Source organism: Misgurnus anguillicaudatus, chromosome 24 (assembly GCF_027580225.2).
Source record: "Misgurnus anguillicaudatus chromosome 24, ASM2758022v2, whole genome shotgun sequence".
Classification (NCBI taxonomy): domain Eukaryota; kingdom Metazoa; phylum Chordata; class Actinopteri; order Cypriniformes; family Cobitidae; genus Misgurnus; species Misgurnus anguillicaudatus.
The window spans coordinates 8,585,001-8,600,000 of NC_073360.2; the positions used below are offsets into that span (position 1 = coordinate 8,585,001).

General features: G+C 44.1%; 1 protein-coding gene and 5 non-coding genes across 6 annotated transcripts; all 6 read left to right on the forward strand.

Moving 5' to 3' along the window:
• The first annotated feature begins 566 nt into the window (after window positions 1-566).
• trnak-cuu (transfer RNA lysine (anticodon CUU)) lies at window positions 567-639 on the forward strand. Its single transcript has one exon. It is a non-coding gene; the product is annotated as a tRNA-Lys (tRNA).
• A 226-nt stretch (window positions 640-865) lies between these two features.
• trnan-guu (transfer RNA asparagine (anticodon GUU)) lies at window positions 866-939 on the forward strand. The gene has a single exon. It is a non-coding gene; the product is annotated as a tRNA-Asn (tRNA).
• Window positions 940-3,953: 3,014 nt separating this feature from the next.
• Window positions 3,954-11,092, forward strand: LOC141361682 (uncharacterized). Its single transcript, XM_073863332.1, has 9 exons — window positions 3,954-4,386; window positions 4,482-4,703; window positions 5,380-6,972; window positions 7,092-7,295; window positions 7,444-7,830; window positions 7,962-8,026; window positions 8,162-8,415; window positions 9,045-9,290; window positions 9,700-11,092. Exons 1-9 carry the CDS (start codon window positions 3,954-3,956, stop codon window positions 10,370-10,372), a joined length of 4,077 nt encoding a protein of 1,358 aa, XP_073719433.1. The 3' UTR covers window positions 10,373-11,092.
• Window positions 11,093-11,743: 651 nt separating this feature from the next.
• trnan-guu (transfer RNA asparagine (anticodon GUU)) lies at window positions 11,744-11,817 on the forward strand. The gene has a single exon. It is a non-coding gene; the product is annotated as a tRNA-Asn (tRNA).
• A 952-nt stretch (window positions 11,818-12,769) lies between these two features.
• On the forward strand, window positions 12,770-12,842 carry trnak-cuu (transfer RNA lysine (anticodon CUU)). Its single transcript has one exon. It is a non-coding gene; the product is annotated as a tRNA-Lys (tRNA).
• A 1,252-nt stretch (window positions 12,843-14,094) lies between these two features.
• trnak-cuu (transfer RNA lysine (anticodon CUU)) lies at window positions 14,095-14,167 on the forward strand. The gene has a single exon. It is a non-coding gene; the product is annotated as a tRNA-Lys (tRNA).
• Window positions 14,168-15,000: the final 833 nt, after the last annotated feature.

Sequence of the window (15,000 nt, forward strand, 5' to 3'; positions counted from 1 at the left end):
CCTGCGATAGCGCGCTCCGTCCAGTGGCCACCGAGCTTGCCTTAACTTGTGCAACATGCAAGGCATCTGCTTTTTGCTGTTCCATCGAGAAGGGGACACCTTGTGACTGGGCTCTTTCACTTGTGCCACTGCACTGGGATTTTGAAGGATTAATTTAAAGGACTGTCTGATCAGAGTATTAAAGTTCAAAGACTGGAATTTAAAAAACTGTGTAAAGAAGTACCTTGGTGCCACCAAAAGGAACACGTCCAAGCCGAAACCCAGTTGTAACTGTGACTGAAAGTGGTCTGAAAGAGGTTATTGTCTCAGGGCAAGCTCGCGCTACAGGGCCGTGAGAGTAACTGAAGTGGTGTGGCGCTCACACTGCATGACAAGATTCCTGTCATCTGCCACGAGCCAGAGGTCTCGCAGCAGACCTTGAATATTCTGCCTGCGATAGCGCGCTCCGTCCAGTGGCCACGTAGATCGAGCTTGCCTTCACTTGTGCAACATGCAAGGCATCTGCTTTTTGCTTTTCCATCGAGAAGAGGACACCTTGAGATCAGATACAGAAACATGCAACCGCAGCCCGGCTAGCTCAGTCGGTAGAGCATGAGACTCTTAATCTCAGGGTCGAGGGTTCGAGCCCCACGTTGGGCGTGTCAGCTGCTTCTCTCGTTGGAGCTCTTCTTTGCAGCCCTGGGTTCCATGTCGTGGGAACTTCAGAAAAATCCTGACCAAGGCGTCTTTGCGTTTCTGTTGCAAAAGAGGTTTCCCATGCTCTCCTGTGTACACGGTTGTGTCTCCACTCTTCGCGTTATCCTTTTCGGCCGCTGACAAGAGCCCTCTGATGTGTCTCCCACCATCCCACGTCACGCTGTCGTCCGTCTCTGTGGCGCAATCGGTTAGCGCGTTCGGCTGTTAACCGAAAGGTTGGTGGTTCGAGCCCACCCAGGGACGTTGGAAGCTTTTCAATGACACGCAGAGCGCCACAGGGCCATGTCAGCCTTGTAGCCATCTGAAAGACAATAGGTTCTTCTTCTTCACTTGTGCCACTTCACTGGGTTTTTGAAGGATTTATTTACAGAAATGTATGATCAGAGTCTTAAAGCTCAAAGACCCGGAATTTAAAAAACTGTGTAAAGAAGTACCTTGGTGCCACCAAAAGGAACAAGTCCAAGCCGAAACCCAGTTGTAACCGTGACTGAAAGAGGTTATTGCTCTAGGGCATGCTCACGCTACAGGACTGTGAGAGTAACTGAAGTGTTGTGGCGCTCACACTGCACGACAAGGTTCCTGTCATCTGCCACGAGCCAGAGGTCTCGCAGCAGACCTTGAATATTCTGCCTGCGATAGCGCGCTCCGTCCAGTGGCCACCGAGCTTGCCTTAACTTGTGCAACATGCAAGGCATCTGCTTTTTGCTGTTCCATCGAGAAGGGGACACCTTGTGACTGGGCTCTTTCACTTGTGCCACTGCACTGGGATTTTGAAGGATTAATTTAAAGGACTGTCTGATCAGAGTATTAAAGTTCAAAGACTGGAATTTAAAAAACTGTGTAAAGAAGTACCTTGGTGCCACCAAAAGGAACACGTCCAAGCCGAAACCCAGTTGTAACTGTGACTGAAAGTGGTCTGAAAGAGGTTATTGTCTCAGGGCAAGCTCGCGCTACAGGGCAGTGAGAGTAACTGAAGTGGTGTGGCGCTCACACTGCATGACAAGATTCCTGTCATCTGCCATGAGCCAGAGGTCTCGCAGCAGACCTTGAATATTCTGCCTGCGATAGCGCGCTCCGTCCAGTGGCCACGTAGATCGAGCTTGCCTTCACTTGTGCAACATGCAAGGCATCTGCTTTTTGCTTTTCCATCGAGAAGAGGACACCTTGAGATCAGATACAGAAACATGCAACCGCAGCCCGGCTAGCTCTCCCTGCCACCTGTAAGTCGTGGTTATTCTTGGTTATGACAGCCAATCACGTTCCCCGCTGAAACCAAGATTTGCAAGGAACGGCCAATCAGCGTTCCCGGATGAAACCAAGATTCGCAAGCAACGGCCAATCAGCGTTCCCGGCTGAAACCAAGATTTGCAAGCAACGGCCAATCAGCGTTCCCGGCTGAAACCAAGATTTGCAAGCAATGGCCAATCAGCGCTCCTGGCTGAAACCAAGATTCGCATGCAATGACCAATCAGCGCTCGTATCACTATCATGAACCTGTCTGCTAGTAACAACCAAGAATTGACCAATCAACGTCAAGAGCCCCCCAGAGCTTGCGGATTACGACCGGAGAAACATCTTCAGGTAAGTCACTTGTCAACAAAAATAAAGTAGCAAATATTTTAAATTGTTTTAAACGAAAAACCTCTAGCACAGACTAGCTTTGTAATTTAGATAATTAATCCAAACTAATAATTTAACGTCAATTGTTATTTTATATATGTATATATATATATGTGTGTGTTGTTGTAATCGTTATAACGTTACTGTAATCAAACTTATATGTTTTATAGATTTGCCGAGTAATCAAAATAAAGTATAACGTTACAGTTTACTACATCTTTACTACAACTTCGTACACAGTAAGTTACATGCTTCTATTTTTAGTACAGTAGCAAATTTTTAATTGTTTTAAACGAAACACCTGTACCGTTAGCCAGGCTAACATTAGCTTTGTAATTTAGGTCATTAATACAAACTTTTAATTAAACATCAATTGTTATTTTATATGTTGTTGTTATAATTGTTATACTGTAAGTTAATCTGTATGTTTTATAGATTCACAGAGCAATAAAGTATAACTGTAAGTTACTACAGCTTTACTACAGCTTCGTACACAGTAAGTTACATGCTTCTATTTTTAGAACCTTTAAGTGTATTTTGATGCTAAACTTACTTGTTTTAGCTAAATCAATTGTAAATGCATGATTTAACGTTAAATGCTTTACTTTTAACGTTATTAGAGCTTACTCTGGAATATAATGCTGATATGTTAGTTAACATTTTGAATCTGTTGGAAAAATATACATATTTATATACATAGAATAATAAAAATCAACACTGTAAGGTGATCATGAGTAAATATATGCAATTTCTGCGTTATTAATGTGATTTTTTTTTGTCAAAACATGAAATATAAATAGTCAGAGTCAATATGTTTGTTATCAGACATCAAAATAATATCAATCTATGCACAAGTTTTCTATTTTGGATGAGGGACTGTTATGAATGTTATGGAAGTGAAAAAAAGACACGTTTTTGAGAGAAAACATTGTAGGATTTCAGTGAATTATTATGCACAAACCAGAAGCCAAAAACAAAACAAATAGAGAAGGGATGACCCTTTTTTAGAACAAAAACAATGCATTTAAATGTAATTTTCATGTGTGCATTAAAGAGGAATATGTACTGTTATGGATGTGACAGTTCTGAAATGGTTTTTATATGATTATGAAAAAGGCATACTTAAAATGCTTTAAAATCTTTAAGAAAGAGACCTCACACGGGTATAAAAACCACAAATTTTTGACATCTAAGCAATAAATGCAGTGAAAATCTTTGGTAAAAAATGTTTCATGGTAAAGTTAGCATTTGTAAGGAATTGCCCATATAGTAATGTAATTTACACAGCTGGATTACCAAATGTGTTTTCTTTTTCTCTGTAATATTTATATCTTCATTTTTTAATTCAGATGGAGCCTCGCTTCAGGAGACGGGCTGATGGCAGCCTGAATCTTTCGGACACACTGGAAGCAGCAAAGGTGAAGGAAGCCAACAAAGGAAAGCCTTACACAAGACCCCTGTCCCCGGAGGCTGTGCTGGACAAGGCCAAGAAAAGCTTAAGTCAGCACCATGGAGATCCAGCTAACAGAAAGCACCTGCTGGGTTTCTTTGAAATCCAGTTTGGTATCTTTCGTGGGCAAACATTCAGGTGGGTTGCAGAAAATGCACTAGGGTATGCTGCTTACCTGGTTGCATCTATGAAGAGGGACCCCACAGGAGGCAGCAAAGACTCTCAAGAACATGCCCACAACAAGGGGAGTTTCAGGGAGTATATTGAGCTCTTTCCTTCTGGCAAAATTGCCATTGCTATGAAGGAAGAGCAAAATGATGCAAAAGCTTCCAAGCATGATGCCCTTACTCAGCACGCTGCACCCACCCAGCACGCTGCACCCACCCAGCACGCTGCACCCACCCAGCACGCTGCACCCACCCAGCACGCTGCACCCACCCAGCACGCTGCACCCACCCAGCACACTGCACCTACCCAGCACGCTGCACCCACCCAGCACGCTGCCACCACCCATGCTTCCACTGCCTCTCTACGCTCCCTCTTGGTTGGGAAGTTGCCTGACCAAAGAACCCTGACCAAGACCATAAAAAGGATGGTTTCCCCCATCAAAACCACACCTTGTAAGCAAACATTTATGTGTAAAATACTTGGTTTGTTTTTTGTATTTGTTGCTGTTCAGGAGTCATGTTTAATTGTCCCTTGTTTCGTTTTGTAGCTTTGGCCCAGGCACGTGCACGACCCTCTGCCACCCTCACCCATCCAACTGTGTCCATTGAGGGAGCCACAGGGCCCACGGCCACCCTCACCGACCCGACTGTGTCCATTGAAGCCACCGCAGGGCCCTCAGCCACCCTAACCCACCCCTCTGTGTCCACTGAGATAGATGACAGCACACTGCTGGCAGAGGCAACTATGTTTGAGGAGGCACATGTGGCATGTACGTTTATACTTATTTAAAACATATAACAAAATATTCAAGTGTCCTTTACAGGCATAATAAAGTAAAGTAAAACAATGGGTGGGTTGCACCGACAAGGATTAGGCCCAAACATTTAATCTTGTTTAAAAATAAACAGGGTTACATTTAAATTATCATTTTGATCCAGGTTTAAATTTTACATTAAACCTAGATTATGCATGACAAATGCGCTGGCACAGCATTATATCACAATGTCTGAGCTTGTTTCCTGCCACATTGCTCCATTAATCAATACAATAGACTGTTTTAATAGATTGTCAAATGTTATTATTTTGAATCAACCCTTTAGATTTCCGATGCATGTAGGTAGTGATTTATAATACAAAAATGACTTTACCTTTGCCTGCATAAACTGTTTATTTTCTTTTGAATGACAACGTCAACATTGTTGCTGTTTAATTACAGCAAATTCATTGTGGCGGACAAAATAAATCACAGATGAAGGGTGTAGTTAAGGTTTTAATCTAAGATTTGTTAATCTGTGTTTAAATTGAAGTAATGCAACACAAGTCAAATTAAAATTAAACTAAGATCAACAAACCCTGGATTAGCTCTAAACTGTCTGTCAAATTCTAGGCTTAATTGAAGCCTTGTTGGTGCAACAATGTGAATTAGTGTTTATGTTTTTTTCCAGCAAAACGAGTCTGTCTTCCAGCTGGATGGATACACACCCTGCCTGAAGTAGACCAAAGGTGGATATCCAAGGCCCTGTTCAGGTGGGCTGCACCAGGCCGTCCTGAGCTGATCTATAACAGGGTGGACAAACTTTGGTGGTATCCTCCACCGGTACCACTGAAGACCAGTAGTGCTCCTTCCTTGGAGAATTACTTTGGCCATCCTCTGCTGCTCTGGATGCCACGAAAGCTGTGGCAATTGAAGCTGACCTGTCCACATCCAGACTGTCAGAAAGACCTTCTGACCTCAGCTGGCCTGCATCAAAAGATCAGGGTCGTGATTGCTTTAAATAGTGTGTACTTTGTGGCATCTGAGTACCTGGCCTGCCGAAGATGTAAGAGAAAGGTCATCAGCTGGAGCCATGATATCGTCTCCCAACTCGACATTGGCCACAGAGTGCAGTTCCCCTGCATTCTAACCTCAAAACTTGCATGTGACTTTCAGGTATTATGTTTGATGCGTCAACGAGGCCTGGGAAACAGCAGCAGCCAGATCCAGCGCAAGCTGCAGGAGCGTCATGCTGAGGTCTGGTTGCAAAAAACAGTCCAATATCTTACAGATTGCAAGGGGATTGCCAGTGCTGTCACATCAAGCCTGATACTGCCTGTGACATTTGAACCGCTTCCTCCAATGCCTTCTGTCCCTAAGCACCGGTGGCTGATGCAGGTCTATGCCCAGGATGTCCTGCAACGGCTGGATGAGATCAAGGCCGCTATAACATCACAATATGGTCGGATCTTAAAAATGGATTCCACAAAAAAAGTAGCCAGAAAACTAGCAGGACCCAGCTATGGCACCGCTGCCTGGGCAACCAATGTTGGAAATGAGCATGGACAGGTGATCATGTCCGTGCTCACAGCAAGTGAGGGTTTTGGTCTTGGGCCAATGATTGAAGGCCTCATTAGGAGATACAGAGTGGCTGGGGTAGCTCCTCCCGAGGTACTGTATGTGGACCGAGACTGCTGTGGCAACACTCTTCTGAGGAGGATGTTTGAAGAGTGGGAGCAAATGACCATCCGGTTGGATATATGGCACTTTATGCGGAGATTTTCTGTGGGTTGCACCACCGACTGTCACCCGTTATATGCCACATTTATGAGTCGCCTCAGCCACTGTATTTTCATGTGGGACCAGGACGACCTGACGGCCCTGAAGATGGCAAAGCGTGCAGAGCTAGAAGCTGACTGGAGACCATCATCTGAAGCTGATGTACTGCGCCGTATCAGCCGTAGCGAGCTAGCCCTACATTGCAGGAGAACCACTCGTGGGACCAAGGAGACCCTGACGATGATTGAGAGCCTCATTCAGGCCTTTGAAGGAGATGCTGGTCGTGACACTCTGGGAGTCCCTTTAATAAACTCAGCCCGGATGACTGAGATCATAAAGTCCCAGCGAAAGCATGTGGCCTGCATCCAGGATCCTCAAGGTGTGCAGCTCTACATGCAGACGGGCACTTTAATGAAGGGAGGGCATCGTCTGCCAACTTACCGCTGTGCCAGAGGTTCTACTTCGCTGGAGTCTTTTCATCTGCACCTCAACAGATTCATCCCAGGTAAGTAATTTTAGTCACAGAATTTTTTTAATAAGATTTTACTTAATTATATATTGAAATAATTATGAGAATAGCAAGAACAGTTATTTATGTATTTATATTATTTTTTTAATGTACAGGCACGCTGGCAAGTGACACCTTTTTTCAGGCGTATCTTTTGGATGGACTTGCAAGGTGGAATGAGGACCGGGCTGTGGCAGCAACAACTGATGAGCAGCAGCCACATTCCTATAGTCATCTTCTCCGTCATGCTGCCAATATTCTTTCAGAGGAGGTCATGGGCATGAAAATCAGCCCTTATGTTGGGCCAAGAAAGTACACTGGTAGATAACTTCTTGTTGTTTTTGGTGACAATTACACACACACACACACACACACACACACACACAAACACAAACAGTGTTATAATAAAGAGTAATAATATAATATTCTGGTATATTATCTAATTGTCATTGTTTTAATATTTTAAAGGTGAACTTATCGGAGTAGAGTATCTTTACCAGCAAACTGGTAAAGTTCTGCAGGACTACAGGTTGGCCATTGAAGAGTCTGAGACCACTGAGGTTGCTATAGAGGTGGAGGAAGCTTATGATGAACTTGAGGAGTTTCAAGACATCACTGTCCCCACCTTTGACACAGAGCGGATACCTTCTGCTGCTTCACAAGCATCAGTGTCTGCAGCATCATCTTCAACCCCTCCGGCAACCAGACCCAAGTCATCACTGTATGTGTCACCAGTGAGATCTCCTGTCACCAGCTCTACGTCATCACTGTCTGTGGTCCCTCCAATACCAGTCACATCTTCTGTTTTCAGCTCACTGCACACTCAGCCAGCACTATCTCCTGGCGCACATAGCTGTGAGTTTTACCAAAGTATTTTTATTGAGAGTTGTTTGTTGTCACACTAACTCTAAATGACTCTAAATGAATATTTGTCATATTGAAAGATAAATACAAATGTAAACTAAATATTTACCTTTTTCATGTAGCCCCAGGTAACCAAGGGTCCACAGAAACTGACCTTCCAACATCTGAAGAGAACCCTTCGCATGATGTAAGGGCACGGTTTCTTTTTTAATGTACATATACATGTATGCAAACAAAATCTGGGTTATGTTGGCTGTGCTTTCATGTGAATATTTGTATTCATTGGTGCTTTCAAAAGTTGCTAAATGATCTTTCATTTTAGGATTGTGTTGGACCCGATAATATTGAAGGTTATGGAGGTGTGCAGGACTTGGCAGAGTATTTGTTCAACCTTAGAGAACACCGTCTGGCCTTAACTGGAGAAGAGTCTGAACAAATCATCAACCTATGGCAGGCATTGGGGGAGTTTGATAAGAAAAAGACCACTTACTCGCCACGTCACCAAACCAACCTAAAACAGGGACGATTCAGGGCCAGTAAGAAGAATGTGGCACCAGGTGTGGAGAGCACCAGAAGGTATGCTAAATTTAGCAAATACAGGGTTTTGATTTGTTTGAGGGTTTTGATATTTATAAAAGATATATATTTAGTAAAACCTGACGACTTATTACTATCTTATCTTCCTGCAGCCTCTTAAATTCATACTTGGCCTAGATATAACAAAAATTGTTAGTTGTGATTTACGTTTAATGCTGATTTTATGTTATGTAAGTTACATTCCTATGGACACAGTTCTAACCATACATCGTTGAAAAAACGCAGACCGGGGTCATTATAGAGTGCCACAGGAATGACATATTTTTGTTGGCTGACCCTCTCAAAAAAGCCAGTTTATTTTCCTCATAGACTTTTGGATTATCACAAAAATAATCTCTGTGTTTAACAACAGTTTAAGACACTTTTTGTCCAAAGCTGTGATAATGCCACAACACAGTAAAACAGTAGACACCTAATTTATTGATATGATATTTCAACAATGACCCAGAAAACAAACAAGACAACATAACTCTGCACAGATATTAAAAATTAACATCTAGACAACACAAAGCAAATCTGACAGAATAGAACAATAAACTCAACAGAGAAAAGTTCACACACTGAAAACAATCTTACATTAATAATATGTATTCTTCTGTAATTTGTAGGTGTTTCATTGGGCCTCATAGTCCTGCACAGAGGCCTGACTGCAACAGAGTGGTGGAGGGCATCTTCATAAGGCTCTGTGCTCTCTACCAAAACGCGGTGCGTGTTAATGGAGAGAGGGTCACCCGCTTCACAATGATTGCACGGGTCTACAGACATATCCGAGAGTGCATCCTCACCAATGATAGGGTGATGAGAGAAACCACCATCCAGCTTCCACAGATGAACGCTTCAACAATCTCAGACTGGTGAGTAAATTAACATTGTTACTGCTATACCAAAACATGAACCCTCTGTATAGCTCTCAGCTGCTTTAAGTAATTGACACGGTTGACTGAATGTAACTGTGAGTGCTTTGGCGGGTCTAGAAACAAATCAACAAGTCCAACTTCTGTTTACTTTTCTATTATGAAAGACATTATTTATTGCTTACGACATGGTCTTTAACAGACTGTAAGAATTTATAATCCAATGTTAATTTCAATGAAAGTAGTCATTTTACAAAAGCAACATGACACTAGGGTGTGATCAATTGCTATATGATATCAGCTGTGTAATGTTGCTGCATTATAGTCGTGATTAAACAGTAGATGATCACAGCACTTTTTTATTTTTGTTTAAATGTTTATTAATACTGGTTGTTTTATGTTTTTCCAGGTTCTCCAAGCGTGACAAGTCACAGGATGTGGGGGTTACAAAGCAGGGTATCAATTTCCCAGATGCACCCATGGCTGGACCTGAGAAGCTTCCTGCGGCTTTGCAGAAAGGGCCGACCCTATTTCCAGGGAGCTTGGCTGAGCCTCACCTTTTTGTCCTGCCAAGAAACACTGCTGGGGAGGCAAAACTCAAGAGGAGGTCACAACCTCCAGCCATCTCCCAGGCACCACCATCACATCAAAGACTCCCTATCATTGCACCAGCAATACCCGTCTCTCTGCCTTTCATTTTGCCCTCCCTGCAGCTTCCGACAGTTGTAGATACACCATCTTCAGTGCCTGGAACTTCACAGGTGGTGTTCTTTAACGTACCTTTACCTTCTGCTATGCCACCATCAGCTCAGACACAAACATCCAGTCAAGCTGTACCTTACTCCACTCAGCAGTACAGGAAGAGAAAACAGATGAGGGAGGACACTGGAACTGTCACACGCAAATATGTGAGGAAGACAGATGTTATTCTTTGTAGAAAGTGCAACAAAGAGAGAAAGCCACCATCACATCTTCAGTACTTTGGCAACTGGTACTGCAAAGAGACTGAGACTCAGTCATATGCTGAATGGAGGGCTGTGCTGGAGGGACGTGGTTATGGGGAAAAAAAAAACAGGAAATGACAATCCTCCAGCTCCTTAAAAATGTCACATTTTATATACACACTGTAAATAATACACACGCTATACACACTGTAAATAATGTTAAGTTTACCTTGTTTATGGTCAAGTTTTTAATTGTTATTGTTTAGGATGACCTTTCAAAGTTGCACTACTGTGATAAATGTTTGTTTTGATTTTTAAAAAAAATTTAGTCTGACATGTCAAAGGTGCACTGCAAATTTTTGTTTTTGTTATTATTATTATTAACATTGATACGTCAGAATTACACTACTATGTTGAATGTTTATTTTATTAATGTTTACTATTTATTTATTATGTTGACAATCCTCCAGCTCCTTAAAAATTTCACATTTTATATACACACTATAAATAATATACACGCTATACACACTGTAAATAATGTTAAGTTTACCTTGTTTATGGTCAAGTTTTTTATTGTTATTGTTTAGGATGACCTTTCAAAGTTGCACTACTGTGATAAATGTTTGTTTTGATTTAATATTATTTTCTTAGTCTGACATGTCAAAGGTGCACTGCAAGTTTTTGTTTTTGTTATTATTATTATTATTAACATTGATACGTCAGAATTGCACTACTAAGTTGAATGTTCATTTTATTAATGTTTACTATTTATTATTTTATTTTAATAACATTGCTGTTCTGGTTTTTTATTTACCTTAAAAATCTATGCAAATAATAAATGTTTAATCCTTGCCCTCACATTGTTTCTGTGTCTATTTATATAATCTATTAATTTGGCTACTCTATACTTTACGAATAAACAATATTTTGTAGCTGTAAACACAAAAACAAGTCTTTAATCAATAAAACACACCATAAGAACAGGGACAGTCCTGTTTATAGTTTTTATTCCGTTATTAAAAGTGTCCAATTACAGTGCTGGGGGGGCTGATTTACAATTGATTAAAGTGCGGGAGACAACGATGATGACACATGCGTGCACTAGCAGCGTCAAACTGACAAGTCACACGAACTCCACCACTGGTCTGAGCGAGGCGCGAACTCGCGTCGCTGTGCCGTCTTTTGGTTGCTTTACCTCGACTAACACGCGCCGGCTTTGGCGCAGTCGGTAGAGCATGAGACTCTTAATCTCAGGGTCGTGGGTTCGAGCCCCACGTTGGGCGTGTCAGCTGCTTCTCTCGTTGGAGCTCTTCTTTGCAGCCCTGGGTTCCATGTCGTGGGAACTTCAGAAAAATCCTGACCAAGGCGTCTTTGCGTTTCTGTTGCAAAAGAGGTTTCCCATGCTCTCCTGTGTACACGGTTGTGTCTCCACTCTTCGCGTTATCCTTTTCGGCCGCTGACAAGAGCCCTCTGATGTGTCTCCCACCATCCCACGTCACGCTGCCGTCCGTCTCTGTGGCGCAATCAGTTAGCGCGTTCGGCTGTTAACCGAAAGGTTGGTGGTTCGAGCCCACCCAGGGACGTTGGAAGCTTTTCAATGACACGCAGAGCGCCACAGGGCCATGTCAGCCTTGTAGCCATCTGAAAGACAATAGGTTCTTCTTCTTCACTTGTGCCACTTCACTGGGTTTTTGAAGGATTTATTTACAGGAATGTATGATCAGAGTCTTAAAGCTCAAAGACCCGGAATTTAAAAAACTGTGTAAAGAAGTACCTTGATGCCACCAAAAGGAACAAGTCCAAGCCGAAACCCAGTTGTAACCGTGACTGAAAGAGGTTATTGCTCTAGGGCATGCTCACGCTACAGGACTGTGAGAGTAACTGAAGTGTTGTGGCGCTCACACTGCACGACAAGGTTCCTGTCATCTGCCACGAGCCAGAGGTCTGGCAGCAGACCTTGAATATTCTGCCTGCGATAGCGCGCTTCGTCCAGTGGCCACCGAGCTTGCCTTAACTTGTGCAACATGCAAGGCATCTGCTTTTTGCTGTTCCATCGAGAAGGGGACACCTTGTGACTGGGCTCTTTCACTTGTGCCACTGCACTGGGATTTTGAAGGATTAATTTAAAGGACTGTCTGATCAGAGTATTAAAGTTCAAAGACTGGAATTTAAAAAACTGTGTAAAGAAGTACCTTGGTGCCACCAAAAGGAACACGTCCAAGCCGAAACCCAGTTGTAACTGTGACTGAAAGTGGTCTGAAAAAGGTTATTGTCTCAGGGCAAGCTCGCGCTACAGGGCCGTGAGAGTAACTGAAGTGGTGTGGCGCTCACACTGCATGACAAGATTCCTGTCATCTGCCACGAGCCAGAGGTCTCGCAGCAGACCTTGAATATTCTGCCTGCGATAGCGCGCTCCGTCCAGTGGCCACGTAGATCGAGCTTGCCTTCACTTGTGCAACATGCAAGGCATCTGCTTTTTGCTTTTCCATCGAGAAGAGGACACCTTGAGATCAGATACAGAAACATGCAACCGCAGCCCGGCTAGCTCAGTCGGTAGAGCTTGAGACTCTTAATCTCAAGGTCGTGGGTTCGAGCCCCACGTTGGGCGTGTCAGCTGCTTCTCTCGTTGGAGCTCTTCTTTGCAGCCCTGGGTTCCATGTCGTGGGAACTTCAGAAAAATCCTGACCAAGGCGTCTTTGCGTTTCTGTTGCAAAAGAGGTTTCCCATGCTCTCCTGTGTACACGGTTGTGTCTCCACTCTTCGCGTTATCCTTTTCGGCCGCTGACAAGAGCCCTCTGATGTGTCTCCCACCATCCCACGTTATGCTGCTGTCCGTCTCTGTGGCGCAATCGGTTAGTGCGTTCGCCTGTTAACCGAAAGGTTGGTGGTTCGAGCCCACCCAGGGACGTTGGAAGCTTTTCAATGACACGCAGAGCGCCACAGGGCCATGTCAGCCTTGTAGCCATCTGAAAGACACTAGGTTCTTCTTCTTCACTTGTGCCACTTCACTGGGTTTTTGAAGGATTTATTTACAGGAATGTATGATCAGAGTCTTAAAGCTCAAAGACCCGGAATTTAAAAAACTGTGTAAAGAAGTACCTTGGTGCCACCAAAAGGAACAAGTCCAAGCCGAAACCCAGTTGTAACCGTGACTGAAAGAGGTTATTGCTCTAGGGCATGCTCACGCTACAGGACTGTGAGAGTAACTGAAGTGTTGTGGCGCTCACACTGCACGACAAGGTTCCTGTCATCTGCCACGAGCCAGAGGTCTGGCAGCAGACCTTGAATATTCTGCCTGCGATAGCGCGCTTCGTCCAGTGGCCACCGAGCTTGCCTTAACTTGTGCAACATGCAAGGCATCTGCTTTTTGCTGTTCCATCGAGAAGGGGACACCTTGTGACTGGGCTCTTTCACTTGTGCCACTGCACTGGGATTTTGAAGGATTAATTTAAAGGACTGTCTGATCAGAGTATTAAAGTTCAAAGACTGGAATTTAAAAAACTGTGTAAAGAAGTACCTTGGTGCCACCAAAAGGAACACGTCCAAGCCGAAACCCAGTTGTAACTGTGACTGAAAGTGGTCTGAAAAAGGTTATTGTCTCAGGGCAAGCTCGCGCTACAGGGCCGTGAGAGTAACTGAAGTGGTGTGGCGCTCACACTGCATGACAAGATTCCTGTCATCTGCCACGAGCCAGAGGTCTCGCAGCAGACCTTGAATATTCTGCCTGCGATAGCGCGCTCCGTCCAGTGGCCACGTAGATCGAGCTTGCCTTCACTTGTGCAACATGCAAGGCATCTGCTTTTTGCTTTTCCATCGAGAAGAGGACACCTTGAGATCAGATACAGAAACATGCAACCGCAGCCCGGCTAGCTCAGTCGGTAGAGCTTGAGACTCTTAATCTCAAGGTCGTGGGTTCGAGCCCCACGTTGGGCGTGTCAGCTGCTTCTCTCGTTGGAGCTCTTCTTTGCAGCCCTGGGTTCCATGTCGTGGGAACTTCAGAAAAATCCTGACCAAGGCGTCTTTGCGTTTCTGTTGCAAAAGAGGTTTCCCATGCTCTCCTGTGTACACGGTTGTGTCTCCACTCTTCGCGTTATCCTTTTCGGCCGCTGACAAGAGCCCTCTGATGTGTCTCCCACCATCCCACGTTATGCTGCTGTCCGTCTCTGTGGCGCAATCGGTTAGTGCGTTCGCCTGTTAACCGAAAGGTTGGTGGTTCGAGCCCACCCAGGGACGTTGGAAGCTTTTCAATGACACGCAGAGCGCCACAGGGCCATGTCAGCCTTGTAGCCATCTGAAAGACACTAGGTTCTTCTTCTTCACTTGTGCCACTTCACTGGGTTTTTGAAGGATTTATTTACAGGAATGTATGATCAGAGTCTTAAAGCTCAAAGACCCGGAATTTAAAAAACTGTGTAAAGAAGTACCTTGGTGCCACCAAAAGGAACAAGTCCAAGCCGAAACCCAGTTGTAACCGTGACTGAAAGAGGTTATTGCTCTAGGGCATGCTCACGCTACAGGACTGTGAGAGTAACTGAAGTGTTGTGGCGCTCACACTGCACGACAAGGTTCCTGTCATCTGCCACGAGCCAGAGGTCTGGCAGCAGACCTTGAATATTCTGCCTGCGATAGCGCGCTTCGTCCAGTGGCCACCGAGCTTGCCTTAACTTGTGCAACATGCAAGGCATCTGCTTTTTGCTGTTCCATCGAGAAGGGGACACCTTGTGACTGGGCTCTTTCACTTGTGCCACTGCACTGGGATTTTGAAG

Bases quoted from the DNA above. Each gene is read 5' to 3' on its own strand.
- LOC141361682 (XM_073863332.1), top strand. From the start codon at position 3,954: ATGAAGAGGGACCCCACAGGAGGCAGCAAAGACTCTCAAGAACATGCC. The intron at 7,831-7,961 runs GTGAGTTTTACC...TTTTTCATGTAG, and splicing joins ATCTCCTGGCGCACATAGCT to CCCCAGGTAACCAAGGGTCC. The intron at 8,416-9,044 runs GTATGCTAAATT...TGTAATTTGTAG, and splicing joins GGTGTGGAGAGCACCAGAAG to GTGTTTCATTGGGCCTCATA.